Source organism: Moschus berezovskii, chromosome 9 (genome assembly GCF_049115385.1).
Source record: "Moschus berezovskii isolate FMDL1 chromosome 9, NW_MosBer_1.0, whole genome shotgun sequence".
Taxonomy (NCBI): Eukaryota; Metazoa; Chordata; class Mammalia; order Artiodactyla; family Moschidae; genus Moschus; species Moschus berezovskii.
Window position 1 is genome coordinate 76,538,224 of NC_142468.1, and position 14,163 is coordinate 76,552,386.

The window sequence follows — 14,163 nt, forward strand, 5'->3', positions numbered from 1 at the left end:
GGAGAAGAGAATGGCAATCCACTCCAGTATTCTTGCCTGGAGAATCCCATGGACACTCAAGGAGCTATGTCCCGGCGCCGCGCCCGGCCGGGAGCTGCCTGTTGATCGCCGTGCTCGCCGGGGCCACAACGCCGCCCTGCTCGCCGGCCCCACTCTTCGGGGCAGACGCACTGACGGCCCGCACCGCCCGCTCCGGGATGGGCGCACGCACGGTATTCTGAAGTCTCAGGAAGCTGGCCCAGTTAAATGTTCATGGCCCATGAGAAAGGCATATAAGAAACCATGGCACTCCCTTTTCAAAAAGAGCTGGAGAAATACAAGAACATTGATGAAGATGAGCTTCTTGGCAAACTCTCAGAAGAGGAACTGAAACAGTTGGAAAATGTTCTTGATGACCTAGATCCCGAGAGTGCACTGCTGCCAGCTGGATTTCGACAGAAAGACCAGACACAGAAAGCAGCCACAGGCCCGTTTGACCGCGAGCATCTCCTTATGTACCTGGAGAAGGAGGCTTTGGAACAGAAAGACAGGGAAGACTTTGTGCCCTTCACTGGAGAAAAGAAAGGGAGAGTCTTTATCCCCAAAGAAAAGCCAGTGGAAACTCATAAAGAAGAAAAGGTGACCCTGGGCCCAGAACTGGAAGAAGCTTTGGCCAGCGCCTCCGACACTGAACTCTATGACCTTGCAGCTGTTCTTGGAGTACACAATTTGCTCAACAATCCCAAGTTTGATGAAGAAACAACCAACACAAAAGGTGGCAAAGGGCCTGTGAGAAATGTGGTCAAAGGTGAAAAGGTCAAGCCAGTATTTGAGGAACCACCCAATCCCACAAATGTGGAAGTAAGTCTATAGCAGATGAAAGCCAATGATCCCAACTTGCAAGAAGTCAACCTCAACAATATTAAGAACATTCCAATCCCAACCCTGAATGAATTTGCAAAGGCTCTGGAGACCAACACTCACGTGAAAAAGTTCAGTCTGGCCGCAACCCGCAGCAATGACCCTGTGGCAATTGCCTTTGCAGATATGCTAAAAGTAAACAAGACCTTGAAAAGTCTAAACATAGAATCCAATTTCATCACTGGTGCTGGGATCCTGGCCCTGGTAGAGGCACTAAAGGAAAATGACACCTTGATCGAGATCAAGATCGACAACCAGAGACAGCAGTTGGGAACAGCTGTGGAGATGGAAATTGCCCAGATACTGGAGGAGAATTCCAGGATCCTCAAGTTTGGATATCAGTTTACCAAGCAAGGACCACGAACAAGAGTGGCAGCTGCCATCACAAAGAATAATGACCTGGGTAATGCAGGCATAATATGTGCTGTTAGTAATTACAAGAGCAGGATAACCATTCATTTCTCCACTTCATATATAACATCTCACAGATAACCATTCCACTGGCCTTTGGTGTGAGCCCTTCATCAGAAGTATATTATTACATGGTCATAGGAATCCACATCATCTTTACAGTGTTTTTTTCGTGGCATTCTTTCAAGAGAAATTTTTTTTCCCAAGCAGCCTTTGATTTTTGTTTGCTTTCCTTTGTGTATTTACTTCTGCTTTACTTACTTCTTATGCGTAATCACCCTCTGTTGTTAATCTACACCAGAAAGTGGACACAGTGACATGGAAATTTCCAGTTCACTTATGTTTGACTCCCAACTGTGCTTTTGTACTTGGGTTTAAGTATGGTTATGTCTGATACTTTGGTGAGTTACATATGAAATGACCTAATAGAGCTATGTTTTTTAATGGTTAAAAAAAAAAAAGGAGCTAGGTGGGCTACAGTCCATGGGGTTGCAAAGAGTTGGACATGACTGAGCGACTAACACATGCGCGCCTGCGCGCACACACACACACACACCCATCTCTCCAAGTCATGGGAAAATCAGCCTTTCTGAGAAAGTTTTTGTTTTCCTCAGAAGTTTCAACACTTTTTCAACTCCAAGGTTAGAAACTACATTTTTCTATTATTCTTCAAGTGTTCTTGCATTTTTCTCTTTCCTTTCGCTTCTACCCTTCTCTGTGTTACCGTCTAAAAACTGCTGGCGTGGAAAGAGGCTCAGTGACATCTCTGGTGAGCTCATTGTCTTCTATTATGCTTAATTTTGTAGGTATCTGGCCCCAGACAGTAAAACTCCGAGAGTACTATAACCACGTAACCTTAGTGTACCAGAATAATTCTGAGCTCATCCACTGCCAAGTAAGACAAATTATTTCAGTGCAATGGCAAAACAAAACAAAAATAAACAAGCGAAAAAACCTCCCTGAACATTATTTCAGGACTCAGGAGCCATTAATTATAATAACTAAGAATTCCTGAAGAAAATTAGATCCTGACTGGGTTTCTGAATTTGGCTGCTGGGTAGAAACTAGGACCGAGAAACAATTAGAATGAAATGGCACACCTGCAGTGGAGCCAGCTTTCCCAGATACTCTATTTAGGTAAGAATAGGTCTGGAAGCATCACAGGCTTGATTACGGGTCAGGTCTCTTTAAGCGGTACTGCTCAAGACACTTGGAGCCTTCCCTTTCACCCTGTCTTTTCTGGGATAATGTATGTGGCTCTGAAATCTTTTATGTTCCCTTCTGTAATCTAGAAGAGGGGAGAGAAGATGCTCAGCGCATATCCTGTGTCGTTTAGTAACTGTCTTACAGCAGTAATTTATCATCTTTTGAAATGAGATTTGGTTTTTACCACCCTGCTATTATCCTTCCCTGATTCCTCCAAATACGTTGTAACAAACTGTGTGTGTACCTTCCTTTTGAGAGTATCAATTGCACCCACCTTTGAGGTAACTCTTTGTATTTTGCTGCTGCTGCTGCTGCTCCTGCTGCTAAGTCGCTTCAATCGTGTCCATTTTGGTTGCTTTCAAACTTTGTCAATTTTGAATAAAAATGCTAAAAACATCTGTGTGCAGGTTTTTGTGGGCATAAGTTTCAGCTCTTTTGTGTAATTACTGAGGAGAATACTTGCTGGGTTGTATGGAAAGAGCGTGTTTAGTTTTGCAACAAGCTGCCAATTCTTTCCAAAGTGGCTGGACCATGTTTCATTCATACTTGCAATGAATTAGAGTTCTTGTTCCACATTCTTGTGAGCATTTGGTGTTGTCAGTGTTCCAAATTTTGGACATTCTAATAGGTGTGGTCATGTATGGATGTGAGAGTTGGACTGTGAAGAAAGCTGAGCGCCGAAGAATTGATGCTTTTGAACTGTGGTGCTGGAGAAGACTCTTGAGAGTCCCTTGGACTGCAAGGAGATCCAACCAGTCCATTCTAAAGGAGATCAGTCCTGGGTGTTCATTGGAAGGACTGATGCTAAAGCTGAAACTCCAATACTTTGGCCACCTCATGAGACGAGTTGACTCACTGGAAAAGAGTCTGATGCTGGAGGGATTGGGGGTAGGACGAGACGGGGACAACAGAGAATGAGATGGCTGGATGGCATCACCGACTCGATGGACTTGAGTTTGAGTGATTTCCGGGAGTTGATGATGGACAGGGAGGCCTGGCATGCTGTGATTCATGGGGTCACAAAGAGTCGGACACGACTGAGCAACTGAACTGAACTGAACTGAATAGGTGTGTAGTGGTATCTCATAGTTCTTTTAATTTGCAGTTCCTTGATGACATATCATATGGAACATCTCTTTTTATACAAGTCTTACTTTTTAAATTAAAGTATAATTTATTTTTAATATTAGTTTCATGAGTTAGCCTAGTGATTCAGTTTTTTGAGTCACTAAGATTCAAAAATATTTAATATTATAAATAAAATTGATCAATTTTATTTATAATATTATATTAGTTTCATGATACAATTTTTACAGATTGTACTTTATTAAAGTTATTACCAGCTAATGGCTCTAATTTCCTGTACTATATATACAGTACATCCTTTTTGCTTATCTATTTTATACATGCTCTTAATCCCATATCACAAACTTGACCTTTCCCCTTCCCTTTCTTCACTGTTACCCACTGGATCTGTGAATCTGTTTCTGTTTTGCTATATACTTTTGTATTATTTTTCAGTTTCACCTATAATTGATGGCATGTTGCATTTGTTTTTCTCTAACTTATTTCATTAAGCATGATATTCTTTTGGTCCATCCATTTTGCTATAAATGACAGAATTTCATTCTTTTTTATGGCTGAGTAAATTCCATTGTGTATATACAACATAGCTTCTTTTTACATTCATCTGTTGATAGTCTCAACAGGCTCATTAAAAACATTTGACAGAATTCAATATCCATTTATGGTAAAAATTCTCAACCAAGTGGTATAGAGGAAGCACACCTCAACATAATAACCCATATATGCCAAACCCACAGCTAACATCATACTCAACAGTGAAAAGATGAAAGATTTTCCTCTCTGATGAGAAATAAAACAAGGATACCACTCTCACCACTAATTCAATATAGCACAAGAAATCCTAGCCAGAGTGACTGAGCAAGGAAAAAAATAGTCACCCAAATCAGAAAGAAAGAAGGAAACTGTCACTATTTGCAGATGACATGATTCTATAAGAAAACAACCCTAAAGACTTAACCAAAAAACTGTTAGAACTAACAAAGGAATTCAGTAAGTCACAGGATAAAGATCGTGGCATTTCTATATACTAAGAGTGAAGTATCTGAAAGAGAAATTAAGAAAATAATCCCATTTGCCATTGCATTAAAAATCATTAATGTCTAACTAAAGTTATTTGTCTGTTTCCTTGAAGTGAAGACAAATGCTACACTCTGGCAAGAGGAACTCCTTCGAACTCAGATCTTTTCTATCAGTCAATATATCTCAGTGGAAAATCACCAGCTTACAATATTAATCCCCAAGTCAACCTATGATCTCTGTTACATGTGTATTATTAGTTGCTTCAGCGTAGTAATGCAAAGTAGACTTCTATCTTCTTTTTAGAAACCAAATTATGTATAAAGGGACTGATAGGTTTAGATACAACAAATCGCACTTACTTGATAGTAACTTTGGGGGCTTCCCAGGTGGTGGAGTAGTAAAGAATCCACCTGCCAAATGCAGGAGACACCAGAGACATGGGTTCAATCCCTGGGTCAGGAGGAAATGACAACCCACTCTAATATTCTTGCCTGAAAAATTCTATGAACAGAGGAGGCTGGTGGGCTACAGTTCATGAAGTCACAAAGAGTTAGACACAACTGAGTGAGCACACAACTTCAAAGTTGAATTCACTTGTTAAAACATATTTTTTCTTAAATAAGACTACTGCATTTTGTGGTGAGGGGTAGTAAGGTGATAATTGGCCCTCAGTACAGTAGCTTAATAAAACAATGAATTTGGAGACAAATATATCACGTCATTTTTGCAGGCTTACTGTTTATTTGTTTTTGTTTTTTAATTGGACTACAGTTGCTTACAATGTTGTATTAGTTTCTGCTGTATAATGAAGTAAATCAGCCATATGTACATATGTTCCCTCCCTCTTGGAACTCTCTCCCACCTCACCCTCCATCCTTCCCATCTAGATCAACACAGAACACTGAGCTGAACTTCCCACACTATACAGTGTGTTCTCACTAGCCATCTATTTTACACATGACTTATTAAGGTGAGTTACATTTGAGAGATAAAATGTAGCTCTCATTTGTATTTTATTAACATGTTCAATCCCAAGACTTTCATTAGGGCAGCCTTCATCTTCTTGTTCCTGAGGCTATATATTAGAGGATTGCATAAAGGTGTTATCACAGAATAAAATAAGGTAATGAATTTTTGCATTTTCACTGGGTGTCCTGATCCAGGACTAACATACATCACCATAACAGAGCCAAAAAACAGAATTACCACAGCCAGATGAGAAGCACAAGTAGAGAAAGCCTTGCGTTTGCTGGCTGCTGAGGGCATCCTTACCACGTTCAGAATCACCAGTGCATAGGAGCAAAGGATGAAGAGAAATGTACCGATCATGAAAATAACATTAAAAGTAGAGTAAATGAGTTGTGTGGTGGTGTCTTCAGAACAAGACAGCATCATCAATGGGACAGGATCACATATAAAGTGGTCGATGATATTTGGGTTGCAAAAGGGCAACCGTGAAACGAGAACAACTGGGGTTACAAAGAGAATAAACCCCCCAGACCACCCAAAGATGATGAGGCCAGTGTAGAGCTCTTTAGTCATGATGCGTGGGTAATGCAGAGGTTGGCAGATGGCAAGATACCTGTCAAAGGCCATGATGCAAAGGTAGAAGCCCTCGTCACACCCGAAAGAGAAGAAGTAGAACTGTGCAAAACAACTCACAAAGGAGATGGACTTGCTTGAGGACAAGAAGTTGGCCAACATATTAGGGACGGTTGTGGTGACATAACATATTTCCAGGAAAGAGAAGTTCCCCAAGAAGATGTACATGGGGGTGTGAAGGCGCTGATCCCACTGCACAGCACAGACAATGGCTGTGTTTCCCATCAGGCTCAGGATATAGGCTGCTGAGAAGAGCCCGAAGTAGAGGAGCTGCATTTCTGGGCTTGAGGGAAAGCCCAGGAGGATAAAGTTGGTAACAGAGTGGGTGGTTTCTCTGCTGGACACATTCATTAGTCTGGAAGACCTGGAGATGACAGTGGTTTGTGCTTTAATGGAGTGCGCTGATTCTTCCTGAAAAAAAAAAAAAAGCAATTTCTTTTCCTTGCATTTCATAAAATTGTAAACAAATTTTTAGCAACAAAACTGTGGCTTTCATGGCTCAGCACTGAACATATATTACTTTAAAAATTCACAGTAAGAGAAGAGGGAAAACACGAAACAGGGAAACATTTTTACTTTTCTAAACTTAACTAGATACTAGGAATGTATGTAATTCTGATAAATTACCTATGTTAGTGTGTTCTTTCATCTGTTTACCTATAGTAATGATATTACATGTCTATGCATATGACGTTTTTCTAATGTGCCTGTGTTTGGTATCCATGGTCAACTTAGATTCTATATATAAGTGATATCACACAGTGTTTGTATTTCTTTGACTGATTTCACTAAGCAGAATGTTCTCTAGGTCCATTCACATTGTTGCAAATGGCAGATATGGAAGCAAGTCAAGTGTTCATCAACAGATGAATGGATAAAGAAGAGGTAGTATACACACACACACACATATATATACCACATATATTATTGTTATTATTGTATCAGTAATATTCCATTGTAATAGAATATTCAGTTCAGTTCAGTCGCTCAGTCGTGTCCGACGCCCTGCGACCCCATGAATCACAGCACGCCAGGCCTCCCTGTCCATCACCAACTCCTGGAGTTCACTCAAACTCATGTCCATCGAGTCGGTGATGCCATCCAGCCATCTCATTCTCTGTCGTCCCCGTCTCCTCCCACCCCCAATCCCTCCTAGCATCAGAGTCTTTTCCAGTGAGTCAACTCGTCGCACTCAGCCTCAAAAATATCTATTAACATGTTCATTGTGTCAGGTAGGCTTTTAAGTGCTGGAAGAACAGCTGCAGACATGACAGATCTTGAGCTTCTAGAGCTTATAATCAAGAGATTACTATAAACTTTTAATATATTTTTTGCAAAATTTTGATTTGTTTTCCACTATTGGAAATATTTTTGCATTTTACAAAGAATATTTAATAAATCAAGGAATCTTTTTCGAGGTGGGAATCCAAGACTTTGAGTCAGGGAGGCCTTTGATATATTTCTGTGTAGGAAGGTAATATCTGGATTCCTAAGTCAGACCACATAGAAGACTGACTCTTATTTGATGATTGAGATGGCACCTAAATTGAAAGGACTATTTATAGATCCTCAATGCCCTTTGGATTGTATAAATCTGGATGTAGTAAATTAAGCCAGCTAAATATGTGACGGTGCTATCTAAAGTAGTCTGTTAATACTTTTAAAGAAAGAACTCACTATTTACACAAGGCTTCTTAGGAAACACATCTTCTAATAACTTGTTTGAAAGATATTTATGTATTTGAATGGATTATCTCTCTATCTTTTAGAAATTTCTAAATCCTTTTTACTCAGGATCCTAGTATCAGCCACCTCTGTTAATTTATTTTACGTACAGAAAAGTCGTTGACAAAGGATTCATTTTAAATCATTACTGATACTTACCTTTTTGTTTTGGAATATTTCCTGGGGATAGTAATTGTCCAGTGACAGATTTAGAATAAATCTTGTGTGTACAGCAAAGACTCATACATGTGAAAAATTGTTACTTCAAAAAGAATTAATACATGTTAAACCAGGGCTCATTAATCTAATGGAAGTGAGAAACAATATATGAGCTTGGAAAAGAATAAATCTCTGAGATGAAATACTTGCTGTATTTCCTCTACTACCAAACAACAGAAATCATCCAAATAAATTCTTCTCCAACAATTTATGAGTTAATATGAACAACAACAACTGCATCTTCATTTGAAATCTTAAGCCTCTTTGCTTATATCTCTTATTCACCCTTTAGAGAAAGAAAGAAGTGAAACTTAGAGCTTAAGATTCTAGGATTTAAGTAAACAAGAAGGAACATATATTATTTAGTTTTTTTTTTTGGGGGGTTAGCATTTTGCCCTCATGAAAAATTTAGTTTTCTCAAAGAAGAAAATGCTTCCTATTAAATTACTTTTGAAAACTATGGAGCACATGTGGCTCACGTGATATGGTTTCCACTCACTTTTTGGCTGAATGCTGAGAAGAGTTCAGGGATGGAAGATTAAATATTACTCCATGGAGCAAAAGGCATGTGAGGGACTTCCAAGAAACTGGATGATCCAGTCTGTAATCTTTTAAGGGTTGCAAAGGGTGAACCCTGTGAGATATTTTTTCTTGAGTTTCAAGGCACATGTTTGTGGTTAAGACAAAAGCATAGATGATGGAAATATATATGCATACTTCCTTGCAACATAATCTTTGGGGATTTGGGGTTTTCTCTCTTAATGATCTATTAGATTTGTTTAATTAAAATTATATGATATGCCATGCATACATAAACATCTATGTAATGTATAAAGAATTTTATAAGTTTAAAGAATATGAAATTCTTTGCTATCCACAAATCAATGATTTACTACATTAGTAAATTGAAGAATATAAACCATATGATCATCTCAATACACACAGAAAAAACTTTTGACAAAATTTAACATCCATTTACATTAAAAAACTCTGCAAAATGGATATAGGAGGAACATACCTTAACATAATAAAGGCCATATATGTCGAGGCCACAGCTCACATTATATTCAATTGTGAAAGCTGAAATCATGTCCTCCAAGATCAGGAACAAAATAAGAATGCCACTCCTGTCACTTGTATTCAGCATAGTATTGGAAGTCCTAATGACAACAATCAGACAAGGAAAGAAATGAAAGGAATTCAAATAGGAAAGGAAGAATTAAAACTGCCACTGTTTGCAGATGATATAATACTATCTACAGAAAATCCCAGATGATATAATACTATCTACAGAAAATCCTTAAGTCTCCACCAAAAAACTCTGGAACTAATAAATAAATTCAGTAAAGTTTCAAGACACACAGTGCTATATAGAAACATATTGTGTTTCACAAAATAATAACATATCATTGGAAAGAGAAATTAAGAAAATAGTCTTATTTAAAATTGCACAAAAAAGAATAAGATACATAGAAATAAATGTGTTTAAAAAATGTGTATTCTGGAAACTATAAGCCATTGATGAAAAAAACTGGAGACTATTATACAAAAACAAATGAAAAGATATATCATGCTTATGGACCAGAAGAATTAATATCGTTAAAATGATCATACTACCCAGGGAAATGTAAATGATGAGTCACTATGGAGTATTCCTGAAACAAATATATTGTATGCAAACTATATACAAATTTTTAAAAATTTAGAAAAAGGAAAATGTAGATAAATTGAAATTCATCAAAATTAAAACTTCAGAGGACATTTTAAGAAAGTAATGAAACAGTTTATAGGTCATAGAAAATATTTGCAAATCATATCTATGACAAAGGTCTTATATATAAAATATTATCAACTTATATCACAACAATAAAAAGACAAATAATATAATTTTTAAATGATCAAAGGATTTGAGTATATGTTTTTCCAACCAAGATATACAAAGGGTCAATAAGCACATGAAAAGATGATCAACACCATTAGCAATTAGGGAAAATGTTAATAAAAACCACAATAACGTACCACTTCATACCTACTGCTGCTAAGTCACTTCAGTAGTGTCCGACTCTGTGTGATCCCATAGACAGAAGACCACCAGGCTCCCCCGTCCCTGGGATTCTCCAGGCAAGAACACTGGAGTGGGTTGCCATTTCCTTCTCCAATGTGTGAAAGTGAAAAGTGAAAGTGAGGTCGCTCAGTCGTGTCGGACCCTTAGTGACCCCACGGACTGCAGCCTACCAGGCTCCTCCATCCATGGGATTTTCTAGGCAAGAGTACTGGAGTGGCTTGCCATTGCCTTCTCCATACCTACTAGCATGGCTAAAGTAAACAGGAAAAAAATAACAAGTGCTGGTGAGGATATGCAGAGATTTGAAATCCAAAGTACATACATTGCTGGTGTGATAGAAAAACTATGCAGTCTTTTGGGAAAACAGTCTGACAATTCTTCAAAATATTAAGTATAGAGCTAACCAATAACCCAGCAATTCCTCTCTCAGGGATATATGTTAGGAAAGTGAAAACATGTTCTTATGAAAACTTACTAATAACTAGTCACAACAGCATTATTCATAATAGCCACAAAATGGAAACAACTCAAATATTCACTAACAATTGAATGGATAAACAAAAGTGGTATGTCTATACATTGGGATGTTATACAGCTATAAAAAGGAATCAAGTAATGACACATGCTACAACATATATAAACATTGTGATAAAGGAAAAAAAAGACAGTCACCAAAGGCAAGATATCATATGATTCCATTAATACTGCATCCAGAATAGACAAATACACAGAAATGGAAAGTGGATGTCAGGACTAGAGAGAAGGGAGAGTGGGGAGTGACTGTTGCTGGGTAGAAGGTTTCTTTATGGGATGAAAAAAATTCTGCTTGGGAGTAGGACACACTAGTGTCCTTGGGACAGTTAACGGAACACATCCAGCACATTCTGTCATCACAGTACCTGGGGGCACTAGTCATTTCATTTGAACTTATAGCAGGCAAAAATGGCATGTTAGAAAAAGGCAATGCATGGCTTAGCCTAAATAGAACACTTTCAAAAGCAATTCTTAAAATTAAGTGTATATATAGTGGATAAAAATCAATGGCAAACATCTAGATCTAAAGAAAATTATCACTAAGTCTCATTGAGAAACTGGAAATAATTATAATAAATCAATTTTCATTAGAAAGTGAATACAGCTTGTCATATTTTCATAGACACAATAACATTTAAATGTTGTTTTGTAAATTTAGCATGTATAATAACTAGCGACTCTCTTGTGAGGGTGGGATGATTTGGGAGAATGGCATTGAAACACGTATGTTGTCATATGTGAAACGAATCACTAGTTCAGGGTCAATGCATGTTATAGGATGCTCGGGGCTGGCATGCGGGGATGACCCAGAGGGAGGATAAAGGGAGGAGGGAGGTGGGAGGGGGGTTCAGGAGGGGGAACTTATGTAAACCCGGGGCAAATTCATATCAATGTATGGCAAAACCAACCAATATAATATTGTAAAATAAAAAAAAAAAATTTTAAAAAAAATTTTGTAATAAATTTTAGTATAGGATAGATTGTATGCATATGTGTGTGATATTGGTAGCAAAATATTAACTAGCATTCAATCAGAATGTTAACAAGTTGACTATTAGCTTATTTGTCTGATTACTTTTGCCTGAAAATTTTACTATTAATGCAAATTTTTCTCCAATAAAAGAACAAATAGGTATAGCTTTATTAACATTTTATTACATTGAATTAGTTCTTCCTCCTCCTGAAAGTTATTTTTCTACTTCAGCTAATACAGTTGAATATTAATACTTTAATTATTTATTTTCCATATATTATTTCAGCTGTCAGTGCAAGTTCTTCAAAGATTTCTTTTAGGCCTTTGATTAAATCTTGCAGTCCTAAGTAGTTTTATTAGATCTGTCTTCATCTCTTTCTTCCAGAGATACACTGTAGACTAAGTGGTTGAATAATGGAGTTAACGTGGAACAGAACAGACTCAGACTTTCTGGGTCTCTTGGATTCCCTGCTCGTGGACTCACACACAATCACAATGGAGCCATAGAACAGGGACGTCACAGTCAGATGGGAGGCGCACGTAGATAAGGCCTTAAACCACCGATCGTCTGAGAGGACCCTAAACCCAGCTCTGATCACCAGGGTATAGGCTGGTAATGAAGAGTAAGGTAGAGAACATGATGACTGTTACAGGTAGCACAGATGATCTCAGTGACGGCAGTTGGCGTAAGGACAACTTTATAAGGAGATCTGGTTCACATAGGAAGAGATCAGTCTTCCTGAGACTACAGAACTGGAGCAGAGAGATCAGGTGAATACACAAGAGGAAGTACAAGAAGCAACACACGCAGCAGGCTCCCATATTGACATAGCATTGTACCGTCATGACAGTGGGGTAGTGTAGGGGCCTGCAGATGGCAAGGGACCTGTCAAAGTCCATGGCAGACAAGAAGGTCTTGGTGGTGCCCGTGGAGAATAAGTAGAACTTCAGGAAGCAGCCAGAGAAAGAGATGGTTTCAGAGAGGTTACTGAGCATATTGGACACAGAAGGGACATACCGCATACCACAGAGTTTAGGTTTCTAATTGAATTTCACAAGTTTCTTTACACAACTGGAAGCATTTAAATTGTAAAATTCCCAAGAGCTGTATAACTTACATGATATTTTCTAGAAAGCCATGCCTCCTAGATAAGTACTAGATTCTTTTTAGAGTGGTGGCTCAGATAGTAAAAATCTGCCTGCAATGTGGGAGACCCAGGTTCAATCCCTGGATCAGGAAGATTCTCTGGAGAAGGGTACGGCAACCCACTCCAGTGTTCTTGCCTGGAGAGTCCCATGGACAGAGGAGCCAGGTGAGCTAGAGTCCATGGGGTCACAAAGAGTTGGACACGACTGAGCAACTACACCTTTTTTCACTTTCAATCCTTTACCAGCAACATTCTGAAGGAAGGTTTAAAGGATGACGTCTTTTTTTTTTTTTTCCAGGAAAATACATTTACTGGATTACTGGATTTACCTGGAGTCTAGTCGCTAGGGAATTTAGTGTGTTTCCCCTGTCTTCTTTTACCCCAAGGGATTTCCTCGTGTGAAAGAAGTGAATGGATAGTCGAATAGTCACTGTAATGCCTTCTTATTCTGCATTGATAAGCACATGTTTTGCTGCAATTTGGTCACCATCAAAATTGCCCTTATTATAACTTCTGAACTATTTAGCCATAGCAAGTCTTTTTCCTATACAATTTGATATTTTATATGTATTTAAAGAAAAGAACTTTATTACCACACATTATTAATTATTATAGTCATTTCATTAATTCTCCATATTCCACAATTTGACTATTTTCTTTTATATAAGTAATTTATTTGTCATTCTTTTTTCCTACCCTAAATAATGCTTGAAATGTCACTGAAAGGTACTATTTAATTATAAATTATAGAATAATTTATTTTAACATGATTAGATCAAGATTTTATGATCTCAGGGACATAATCAAATAGATTCCTTTTGAAAATGTGTGATAGAAAGCAATCTTTTCAGGAATATCAAGATGGCAAAGCAAAAAATAAGTAAGCATGCTGTGATTCATATTGCCCCATAAACTTTGTGACAGATTTGGATATGCCATAAAATACTTGAGAAACTTTTGTTTTAAAGTAGTGATTTGGAGTTTGTGTTTGATCTCCGCTCTTAACAAATACCTATTAAAATATAAAATGCATATAAAAGTTGGAAAAATCATCTATAACAAAAAAATATATAAAAAACATAGTAGTACTTTTTGTGACCTTCGATTAGGCAAAGATTTCTTAGATATGAAACTAGCATCACAAGTGATAAAAGTTAAAAAGATAAGTTGGACTTCATTAAAATTCAAAACTTCAAAGAACAATCATAAAAGTAAAAATGTAACACAGATTGATAAAAGATATTTGCAAATTATTTATCTAATAAGTGACTTAT

General features: G+C 37.7%; 1 protein-coding gene and 1 pseudogene across 1 annotated transcript; one reads left to right on the plus strand and one right to left on the minus strand.

The window, feature by feature from the left end:
• The first annotated feature begins 203 nt into the window (after positions 1-203).
• Positions 204-5,556, plus strand: LOC148776489 (tropomodulin-2-like; annotated as a pseudogene).
• A 69-nt stretch (positions 5,557-5,625) lies between these two features.
• LOC129563353 (olfactory receptor 11G2-like) lies at positions 5,626-6,582 on the minus strand. The gene has a single exon (XM_055437191.2). The coding sequence runs from the start codon at positions 6,574-6,576 to the stop codon at positions 5,626-5,628; it is 951 nt and encodes a 316-aa protein (XP_055293166.2). The 5' UTR covers positions 6,577-6,582.
• Positions 6,583-14,163: the final 7,581 nt, after the last annotated feature.